This window comes from Corvus cornix, chromosome Z, assembly GCF_000738735.6.
Source record: "Corvus cornix cornix isolate S_Up_H32 chromosome Z, ASM73873v5, whole genome shotgun sequence".
Lineage (NCBI taxonomy): Eukaryota > Metazoa > Chordata > Aves > Passeriformes > Corvidae > Corvus > Corvus cornix.
In genome coordinates, this window is record NC_046357.1 from 62934945 (window position 1) to 62947228 (window position 12284).

The 12284-nt window shown below is 35.4% G+C and overlaps 1 protein-coding gene across 5 annotated transcripts in view; it reads right to left on the reverse strand.

The window, feature by feature from the left end:
• The window catches only part of RIC1 (RIC1 homolog, RAB6A GEF complex partner 1), a 47342-nt gene that overhangs the window by 19030 nt on the left and 16028 nt on the right, over positions 1–12284 (reverse strand). For 3 of the 5 annotated variants that reach the window (XM_010392871.3, XM_010392874.3, XM_019281894.2), the window contains exons 4-7: positions 3513–3620; positions 2361–2503; positions 1990–2126; positions 932–1023 (exon numbers count right to left, since the gene is read on the reverse strand). In XM_010392871.3, coding sequence (XP_010391173.1) covers positions 932–1023; positions 1990–2126; positions 2361–2503; positions 3513–3620 — 480 coding nt within the window. The remainder of the gene's footprint in view (positions 1–931; positions 1024–1989; positions 2127–2360; positions 2504–3512; positions 3621–12284) is intronic. The other 2 variants (XM_019281893.2, XM_010392873.3) reach the window with 2 other exon arrangements.

Here is a 12284-nt window from a genome sequence, read left to right on the forward strand (position 1 = left end):
AAAGAACCTTATGAAACAAATTTCTAAGAAACTTTTCAGAAGGCATGAGAGGACCCAAAACACCAGCCCTAGAACAATCAATGCACCAAAACTACTTCATTCTCTGAAAAGACATATGCACACACAATCCACATGCATTTATGGCTTCCAACTGCAAGACAATCCATGAGGGAAGGCAGTATTTACTCAGTGCTAATGTTTCAGCAGGGATGTACTAAGACATACTAAGATCAGTAAATTAAAGTAACTATTCCTGTTTCAGAAGAAACACCAACACACCACACTGTTACTACAAACAAGAATACTAATTCTTAAGAGGACAGCTGAAAAATAAACTACCATATTTTTTGAAATGCTCTAAAAGAAAACCCAAGTAAAATACAAAGAAAATAAAAAGCTGTACTAAGGCCAGCTAAAGCAGTATTATACAGGGGACTTGAAGGAACAGTAAGAAAAATACCACAACTAAAAGAACTTCTGCAACATTTAATTTACAAACATTCAAAGTTACTCAAACAGGCAACATTTTTCTTGACCAAATTGTGACTTCACAGAGCATCTTCTCTGTGAGTGTGAAGTGCAGATTGTTGTCCAATATTATTACAATTAACTACTTAAAACTGACCTTATAATCCTTCTTTGAGATTAGCTGGGATAGCAGCACTTTCCAATCCTTGCTACTAGCCCAGCCAACTTTTTTTTTCCCCAGAGCAGAACAGCAAGCATAAATTTCAACTGCAGTTCAAGCAGGCAACCATTTCTTTCCACTTCTTTCCTACCTTCTTGACAGAGCACTTTATACAATCTCTAGGCAGACTGATCATTTTCATCTTTACAGTTCTTGTAACACAACTTGGTAAGAAGTAACTACTAGTTCAGCTTTATAATTAAACAATCTCGCCCTGCTCTGAACCAGCCTTAAAAAACTTACTTGGCACATCCAAACGCCATTAGCCTGTACTTGTTATTCACTGCCACACAAGTTCCATCCACTACATCTTGTGCCCAAACGCCATGGAGCTGCTGTAAGGAAAGGAATTCAGAAGATTTTTTTGTTAAATAGTGTGTTTGTTTATTAATGACAGTCAGCTTCTATCCAGGTATACCATACTACACATATGTTAGTTGACTTTCATCATCTCATAAAATTTCTGTTGATGTCAAGATCAACTGACATGGCTCAAACAAACAAAATCCAGTATATGCAAATCTGGTTTCATTCTTCTTAACATAAATTACAGTATATAAGAAAACTGTTTATAAGACCTCTTAATAACAAAACAAGTCAATACCTATAAGGCAAAAAAGTCCCTAACACTGCCTAGTTAAAAAAAAAAAAAAAGTAGATGATACTAAGAATGAAGAGAAAAAGAAAAACAGGAAAGTTAGTTCCCATCTGCAACAGCTGAGATCATAGATGTTTTAAGCATGTGAAGGAGTCTGGACATTAGACATATTATTTTCATTTTTCTGTAATTAAAATAAAGATCCCTAACAACAAAATGTCACAGTTTTTAGGCTGAATTACAGGTAAGAAAACACCTAACTTGGAAAAGATTCCTGTAAAACAAATTCTGAAGTATGCTTGTCACTATGAGAAAGAGATAGACTTGATTAGGACTAAGTCCTAAACACCGTACTTAGGATACTTAGCCATAGGAGAAACCACTTCCTATCATCCCACTTGTAACAGGAAGTCTGTTGGCCTGATATGGTAGGATCATTTCTATAGTGACAATCTGAACAAATAAATGACAGTTAAATCTATTATCAATTACAGTCTACCTGTGGTTCTAACCCCCTAAAAATCTAGCTCAAATTATATTACAAAAGGCAGTCTTGTTCTTATGCTGTCTCTTAAGCAGATGTTAATTTTTAGTTTCTTTGTAGCTGAAGAGAATTTAAAGTGGAAAGCTAACTGAAATGCAGAGAACCGAGGAAAATGCATTTATTGTACAGTGCATGGTAGAAATGCTAAAGGAAATATACCTCAGCAGTGAATCTACTTGACATTGGTGTAATGAAACCAACTCTGCCATCATTAAAAACAACAGCAAAGCCATCAAGCGTGGCACAGTATTCCATATCTCTGATGTAAACATCTTCGAAGCCCAAAAGTGAACCTGCTGAGAAGATATCAGTAACTTAAAAATATGTGAATACAGAAATACTGCAAGCCAACAGACATTTCAGATGTTTATTACTTCAAAGAGAAAACCTAATTTAAACAGGCTATTTCATTCCCATTTACAAAAGGCAAAATTTTCTCATCTCTGCTTAAGAACAGAGTTAATATTTTATATTAGATGGTATGTCACTAAGAGGTAACTACTGTAACCAATATAAGCCCTAAAACCTACCTCGAGAAGACTGCAGATCCACAGAAAATGGAACTGTACATAGGTTGATTGCCTTCCTTCCATTGGTCATACCATCCCAGTGAATGAGATGGAGAAATCCATCAGCAGTAGCAACAAGTAGATCCTCTAACATGGACTGCAAACTAATAAAAGATATTTGTTAATCCCTAAAAAATCTGTATCTCAAGTCAATGCCACAGAAATATCAATTAATGTCATAAACACTGTATTACTGCCTCTTGTACCAGCAACCACTCTGACAAAATACGGTATACACCTTGATTCTTCCCCAGCAATCACAGTTCATGAACAGGTCTATATTGTCAGAGCAATTGCTTAACTGGTATACTAACTGCTGAAGCTCATTTCTATACTTTTGACTAACCATAAGACATTGCTGCCAATAATCAATTATTCATCTATCCTGTAAAATTAACAATACTGCATAGGCTGTAAATAATTCACAATACATTTTAATCTGTGGTTGAAACAAACTGATGAAGGAGAAATTAGACTCCTCTTAAATCCTTCCTTAAACATCTCCCAAATCCTGACAACTACTGTTAATCAACTTGAACGCAAAGCTTTTTCCGGTATATACTGCATGTATTCCAACAGCCGTTTTCTTCTAAGGAGCCTCTTCCCAAACTTCACTTTGTTACTTTTCCACCTCACCCCAATGCTATGAAGTTTCACCAACTTTTCACACACACATACTCAGCATGTTCAAAATTTCTTTATAAGAAATGCAATCACCTGAAAAAAGCAAGAGGTAAAGAAAAAGGACAAATATGGACTCTCTGCGGGCATCAGGAGAAATGCTGAAAACCTACCAATGCCTCCATGAAATCTTTAATATACACTTTGAGCTGAAGGACAAACTCATTTATAGTAATACATGGTAATACTGAGCATACTATATACTTCTATATGCCAAAAATATCAGTATAGCCAAGAATTCTTAAACAGCAAATTCACTTTTTCACCTCCTCAGAATTACTAGCTGCAAATAGTAACTTACTAATCTTATTCTTACTATTAATAAGCCTAAAAACTTACCAGAAGCCTTTTCTTTCATCTAGTTTTCCCTTCACTTTTTAGAAAGTACTGGTATATATGGAAAAATTCTCAAGACCCAATTAGTGAGCATACCTTGTGATAGATGCTTGCAAGTCCAGCACTTTTTTCATTTCTAGATTTAATGAAGGAGCACATTGTTCTTCCTTATAATGTGGGGTTCCCTTCAGATGTGGGCTTCCTCTAAAATACAAGAGAATTACAATTAAAACAAGCTGTCCCTCAAAAGACACAAGAGTTACTGACTTACATTCCTGTGGTCTTTTTTCCCCTATATATATATATATGTGTGTGTGTGTGTGTGTATACACATATACACCAACCAGTCATGTGCAATCTGCCACAAGCAGCACTGACTATCTAGGATGTAATGTTGGTGCTAAAAGTGTATAATATCATTCTCTTTATCTAGAGCATGGAGGCAAAATAAGACAATGAACAGTGAATGAACATTACAACAGCTGTGTGTCCTGCATTAATACTCCTAAAGTAAGTGATAAGTATCAGTGAAAAATCTGATTCAATAAATTATTACTCAACTGTTTACAGTAATTAAATATGTTGAATTCTTAAGTACCTCCAAATCATTCTTTTTCAAGATGCATTACAGATACTACAGACAGCAAAGTGTTTATGTTTCTTCCATTTTTTTTGCCAGATCAATATTTATAATACAAATTCAGCATGCATAACACAAGTAGACATCTATTACAGTATTTAATATGAATATTTCTCCCTGCAGCAAATTAATTAGTTTTTAACCTAAGACCTACTAAGAAGAGATGACTGAACACTGATTCCCTCCCTTTAAATAGACCATTACACAGTATCAACTTCTGGATGTAAAAAGTTTCTCATTTTTATCTTCCTCATTTTAGATTTCACATTCCATTCATTACTTTACAACATCATTATACATTACTTCACAGCATCCTTAAAATATTCCTTATTTATCTGGGTTATCAGATGTGCCATGTGCTTAACTTTTTTTTAAATGAAAACTGACCTACAGCCATAAGTATTGTAACAGGTCATCCAGCTCATCCATCTAATGAGCATTACAGTAAGCAAAGCAAACTATGAATAAAACAGGCACTTCAGACAAGTTAGAAAGTAGAGTAATTTCAATAGTCTGAAACAACAGACATGTACACAAATCTATGTAATCTTTACCTGTATTTTAACTGACAAAACACTTCCTTTACATCAGGATAGCAAATGTAACTGCTTAAGACATGGCAGAAACCAAAGCAGATGCAGCTTTAGAGAAGTCTGATACCACAAGAATACATCCTCTTTCCTGTCTTGCTTATCTCAGTTGATACCAAGTTCCTTAATTCCATTACCATTTTATAGCAACACAGAATTCATATCTGTTATACTTTGACAGACACTATACCTTTCCTTACGTAGCAAGGACAAAGATATATGCCAGCTAAGGTAAGACCAAGGTAACCTTTGACAATCTGGTGTTACCAGATGAAGTAGTATCATCTTTCCAGAACAAAACTATGGTGGCTGTGAAAAATTACAGCAAAAAATGAGACAAATTACTTTAAGGTTAGTTAATCTGCCACGAAAAGATGCCAATTTGTATTAGATTTGTATTGAATTATTATAATGTTTGGTTTGCATTTTGAACGAAAATTAATCGCAAAAGGCAGCCGTCTTAAGAAAGAATAGCCCTTCATGTAAGCTAGCTATCATGGACTGACAGGAACCCTGAAAAAAACAGTCACTTCTTTTTTTAATAATACCAGCATGGTAGGGTTGTCGTGGTGTTTTTTAAAACTTACAAAACCCCAGGTGTCTGGAGATAGGCTTTTCAACCCATGTGAACATACCATTCCAGAAAGTATACTCCCGAACTAGATAAAATTACTCTGGTTTATCAACAATCAGTGATACAACTGAATTGTGCAAGCAAACAACTAAAACTGAGACAAAAGGGTTGAGTAATGCAGAAATGTTACTGTTAGATAGGTATAAGACACAACTTAACATGTCTTTTGCAGCTGACCAAGGTACATAACCAAGTGTAAACTCAAGTGTTTCTGCACAGCACAAACTACAAAGCCAGAATAGTAACATGGTTTAAAACACATCTTTTGCAGGAAGAAAAATTTCAAGTTTCCAAGTGGGCTGGCTTTTTTCTTTCAACACCTTTGATAAAAAATAGCTTGCAGGAATATTTGAATATTTTCAGTTTCATGAACTAGTTTTAGCAAATTTGTCACCATCTGTGGCATCTTATCTTTCCACTGGGGCACTATCACTCCTGTACCAAAAAGGGTTCTTTTACCTGACTTGCAAGAGGCTGATCCACACACAGAGCTGAGGTACATCACCTTGACTGAACTCCAAAAATGCCACTACTTCAATTTATTGCCTGTGATTATGTCTAATTCATCAATTCAAAAAGAAACCCCTGATATGGGCGCAAAGGGGGTGCTACCAGAAGTACACTGTGTTTGTATAGTCCACATCTGCATGAGTCAGCCTTACTGGCTGAGTTCCTTTGACCTTTAAACGAAGAATGCACACAGCTGACTGAAGCGGGAAAGAATGTTTGGTCTGGGTTGCCACATCAGCATCTGCTATGGCTGTAGCCAAACTTTAAGTAATTCACTTTTGCACAAGAATTGAGAGGAACAAACACATTCCAGTGACCAACCAGCTGCATGTTGAATCAAACATAATCATTGCTATTTGCATGGCATCTGTTAATGTAACTAAGCCTGTGAATAAATCTCTTAAAACTCGTAACTGAGAAAAATCTGCAATCCAAGAAAACCTCAAACATGGAAAGATTATGGATACCGTTTTTAAAAACCCCACCACGCCAAACTTAAAAGCATCCTAAATTCAAGAAAGAGGCAGCACCATGCAAAAGCAGAGTCAGATAGACTCCTCAACTGGTAGGAGGAATTTCCTTGAAGTTTTTTATCTGGAATGGTGGAAGCTAACGGAGGAAACAGGACACCAGCCAGCTAATTTTTCTAGGTGCACAGTACTGCATTTATGTCCTCCACTAATCGCACAGCAGTTAAGTCATACAACATGATCCACAGACAAAATTCATTCAGAAACAATATTAACTAATTTGCTACTGCTACCAAAAGCACACAGGAAATACTTAAGAAGTTAATTATAGCAGAATCTGTAAGGACTTCTTTATAATTGCAATTAAAGTATATAACACATATTATTTTTAAGTCTGTTCTAAGACATTAAAAATAATTTTCATTGTTTTCTGCTTAGTAATAGAGAATCCTAGTCCTGAGGCAGAATTAGCATTAAATTCAGATTTGAGTTTCCACTGTACTATTTGGGATAATCATAGTAATACAGGGAGCAATTATGGTTGGATAATAGTTTAGAAAAATTCATAAATGCTCTCAGAGTCAAAAAATACTGTGCTTCAAAAAAAAAAAAATACTGTGGCTAATGGAAGACAATGTATTACACAAAAAAACCAAACAAGCCAGTAGAATCCACTCTCACTAGCTAAACCATGAAAGTAATGAGAGGTAATGGAAACATTTCATTGCAAAAAATATTAGAGACTTCAGACTATCAAAAAATATTTTTAGAACAGTTGTTTGGTACAAACACAGTAAAATATTTTTATACTACTTTTGGGCTATGATATTCTTAGTTGGTCCTGCTAAAACGGCTTCTTCAGTAATACTTGGAGTGGGAGGAAAGGGACAAAAAGAAGATTAAAAATCATGATGTTTCAGCCATTAATGGCAATATTTATATGACAAAACCAGGGCAGTGTTTCTAAAATAATTAACATCACCAAGAACTCCAAGTTGCTCTCCTTGAAGGCAAGAAGGCAAAAACCTGGCAACAGCCATTATCGTTGCATTAGCACAATTACACAGTGTTTACTAACCATTTTACAATGGTTCATGTGCACTTCAGTTAGTATTCACACTGAAAAGCTGAGGACTTAATTTTTTTATACCTGACTCAAAGAGCCTGCATCATCACCTGTGAGCTTTGATTTTCATGCAACTAGCACCTTCTCACCCCTAAACCTGCATCTCTCCACCAGATAATGCAGGCAGCCACCAGCTGAGAATTAAATATGTCTGGCTGGATGCAGAGCTGTATTCATACAGACCGGAAACAGCGCACCAACAAAATAAAAGTGAGTTTACAGTAATAACTATAAAGAATGAATAAGGGCTTAGAAAAGTAATTCTTAGTACAGCCTCTACTACACAATTAGGTAGTAGCAGATTTCTGCAGTTTGAGAAAAGAAACAACTAGCTAGCATATTAATCAACTATCCATATAAAAAAGCTAAATGGTTTACCAAATTATTATTTCAGTTGCAAAGATTTCTTGACAACAGTTAAAACCTCTTGAACCACCACACCAAGAGTTTGCAAGTGCCATAATGGCTAATAAAAGTTCTACAGCTAATCTAGTTTTAAAAATACATTTTCCAAACAATGCAACAATCTTACAGGGAAAACCACACTGGTAAAGCTCAGCAGAAGCTTAATTCTGAGCAAAAATTACCTAGTAAGTTAATTAACCATACACTTAATTGATTATCCTTGCAGAGTTTGAAGTTCAAAACCTTTGTACATACTAATCTTCAGTCCGTTGAATCAGGAAATAAATGTCCACTGATGAGGCGATTTATGGCACCTATAAACCATCATGCTATAGAGAAGGAGATAGCTTTTAAAAACACCAGAAAGAGTAGGATATGAATAGAGTAACCAAATATATAAGCAACAACACAGCATTGTAAACCAGCATATGAACTAGTTTCTTCACATATTCATACTGGCTAGATAACAACTTTAATTTTTAAAGCTTTTTCATGGATTTAATAATCCACACCATTGAGGTCTCATTCTAAATTTACACAACATTCATATCACTCCTCAAATGCAGGCTCCACTTGAGGATATGAAGAAACCTGACACAAAAGAATCTCCAATTACCACATTTAGTTAATTAGCCATGTAAAGTTTTACAATTTTGTCTTTTTTGAAAGGCAAAAATATTGTCAGCACTAAGTCACATATGCTCTTCAAGCAAAAAGCTTCGGTTACTCTCCTTGGCAGAAATAACAATCAGTTCAGAACAGAAAAGCCTCTACAATGATGGTGTTACTCATCTCCTCACTGCCAAACAAAGGAATAGCTGTACAAATTTGTTTGGAAATTCCTCAAAAAATTATCGCTGTACCTTGCCACAGCTTACAAAGCTGCAAATTTGCTTCTATGCACTGTCACTTTCCTTAAGCATATCACAGGCAGAGATACATTTTATTTTAACATCTTATATGTTAAAATACATATAACCTTACCTCACATACATTATTTTTCATGTTTTATCTTGTAGTTACTTTAGTAATTGGGTGGTACAACCAGACTGAACTAATTGAAGCAGGACTTTGTACTTGTGTTCACTACAGGAAAATATCCCAGAATGTGGGCTAATGGCCCATACTGATTATCTTCCAACTCTGCTCTGAACTGGAGCAAAGCATCCAAGAGCTGGAATGAAACTGCAGACTACTCTGGCTCGATTTATAAAAAACTAAACACCATACAATTACTGCTTTTTTCCCCCTGTTTTTAGTCTTACAAATTAAGCAGGATACTGTAAGTTTTCACTGACCATGAATGACAGTTCACTCCAAGAACAGACTGGCAATTCCTAGCCAAATATCAACAGTGCCAGAAACATTTTCTTTGACAGAAAAACTACATTCCTAAAGTATCACAATTTTACAAAAAACTACCAATGGATTCCAGCAAAAAAAATTAAATGTTTCTTTTATTACATGTACATATTTGTATGTTGCTCTTAGGGCATCAGCACTTGTTTTATCACATAAATCTATTATCAGGTTTTTATATATAGTAAGCATAATACTGAACAGGTTAGTTGATTAACTCTTACCATACCTACATGAGTAGATTTTAAATAGATTATATCTCTAAAGGTATGAAATAGTGTTTAAAAAGTATTTCCCACTAAACCTTCTTAAAGTATTTAACATATTCTAAATTTCATAAGAGCTAAGTCTTCAGTTACTAATACAACAAACTTCAAACAGTTTTGTGGGTCACAAAATGTTAACTTTGGATTTCAGTACTTCCATTAAAACACCGAATTTCAAACTATAAAGGCCATTACAATTGGTTGATATGAAAAGGAGGAAATCATTCCAAATGTGCATTTTTGAACAGGAAATCAATTTTCCTAGGCTCTTGATTCTGTCTGGTTTAAAACAACCAATAGCAGGGTGCAGGGGAAGTTCAAACCTTATTTTCCAAAATTGCTTTATTTTGTAATACTGAAAGATAAGGAAAAGCAAAGACTCTGGCATTCAAACAGGACAGCATCTTAAACTCAACTCATGCTGTAGCTCTTTTACTAAATGTGTGGTGATTAGATTGAGAAAAAAAGAGAGACTTGTTCCTGAAAATAAATCATGTTGTGATTAGACATACTACAATGCATATTGAGTTATAAACAGCCCAAGTGTTTCTGTCACTTCTCATACAGTTTTGTTTTGTTTTCTACCTTGAAGCATTTTGTTTGAATTGGATCAATAAAAAACTTTTGTAAGTGCAATTACAGTTTACACAATAGCTGTATGCTAGAATAGTTCTGATAACACACCAAATACAGGTCTTCTGGACCATCTTGCTCAACAGCTACATATAGTAACAACCCTGTATGAAAGTACCTATAAACTGGAAGGACATTTTCTCCAAAAACATCCCTCTCCCATACAGACATACTATGAGTGATTTAACTTTCAGCAACTCTTTTGATCCTTTTCTTCGAATCAAAGCTAAACCATTACCAAGCAAATTTCAAAGCAGTTCTTTAAAAAGTACCAATACCACATGAAGTTACTTTACTTCGGTTACCACTGTCTCAATCTTGAAGACTGCAAAAAAACCACTGAAGTCAAGAGATGATCTGCCTATTATATACCTAATTACCTGTTTTTCTGACTACCCGCCTTTTCTCTTATTAATGGTAAAATATTTTGTTTAAATGAGAGCTAAGCTGACAAGAGAATATAAACACAGCCTTTCTCAATTTTTTCACCGACATGTGAACAAACCTAGCTGCAATTTCAACTTCAGGATACTGACTAAAGTAGGAAATCTTGTACCAGCCCAGTATTTTGGTGCAGGCTGAGGATGTTATTGGTGCGCAATCCCTGTGCACAACCACCTTGTTAGATTGACACGCACAGTTTAAGAATTCTGTTCAAGAAGAAGTTGTATTAAGAGGGTTTTCCTTTCTCATTGCAGTCATGACATTGAAATTTTGTATTTCTGCCAGAACTAGCCACTATTATTTAAAGAAAGGCTACAAAAGAACAGGCTTCATTGTGCTTACAAAAAGTTTGTAGATATGGGCAGTTAATGAACATTAAGAATTAGTCATAATTTTAAAAAGTAGAACACAACTGAACATCCATCTCAGTTTTTACCGACTTGTTTCCAGAAGCTGTCGGTCACTTCACTTCGCTAATGCAAGGACACCCTCATACTTTTTGCAACAATCATCACCCTCTCTCTCACTTCACCTAGCTTAGGTAAATAATCACGTAAGACAGAGCTGGAAGAGTCCTAATTAACATCTGCATGACAGTTAAAATGTTCCAAGCAATTGCTTTATCATGAACTATAACATTTATACAAGTATCACTGAACGGTCACTTCATACACTTCCCAGTGTAGCTACTCAGTGCTACTTCAAGGTCACCACTTTCTAATGCCAGCCTTTTATTAATGCCAGCTTGCAAACTAAGGTACTGGAATCCAGGGCAGGGGACAGGGACGGGTAAAAAGGGGAGATAGGCAGGTTTAGTTTCCCCATCAGGTCAGCAACCCAATTTTACTTGAGGCACAGCTGCATAATCACTGCTGCCAGCATAGAGGAAGGAGCCAAGAACATCCTGTTACAGAGGGAAAAACCATAAGATGTCCCCTTTCAAGCACAAAGCAAGTCACATACAAGGCCTTTCACTGACCTGTAATGGCTTCAGAGTGAAGAAAACTAATTTGGTATTGTTCAGTCAAAAACCAGAAGTGAAATCCAAGCATTTCAATGAAACAATACCTTTGGAAAATGAACATATGCCAAAAGAAAGATAAAAGTTTCAATTCTAGCTTTTGGTCTCATTTGTCTGTTTGTTCATTTTAGACTGGAGGCTTTTTTGTTTGATTAACCTCCTGCCAAGTATTTCCTCTGCAATGCAAATTAGTGAAACTGCCTACAGACAATGCACTGTATCTGCATCTGCAAAAAGAGTTCATTCCATTTTAGTAACTTAAAGAATCATTTGAAATTAATCACAGGAGGCACAATGCACCCACAAACACCTGCGTCTTTCTTTTGATCTAATACAATCAGAACAGTAGTAATTTTACATAGGTTTTCAAAATTGAGGGTTAAATACAGTCACACTAGTAATCCCAGTAAATTCAGTGAGATCCTTCATCTTCTTAAAGGTAAGCACATGCATTAGTCTTAGGAGATTGTGAGCAACCTATTCTAAGCACACTAGGGACAAACACCTTGTCTTACCCATCTACAGAATCTGCACTATAGCCCTTTTTGGGCTACACGAATGTATCTTAAAACCCTGATTGTTCAACACACAACTAAAAACTAAAACATGCATTTTCAGGTCAACAATTCATATCAACTACTAAAGTTTTATATAGAAGTTAGACTGGTTAGTCACTGACAGCTTAATAGATATTTTCAAGCCTTCCTACAAGTGATATTCTAAGCAAACTTTCCAAAGCTTCTTTTTCAACTTTTACTGCGTATTTTATA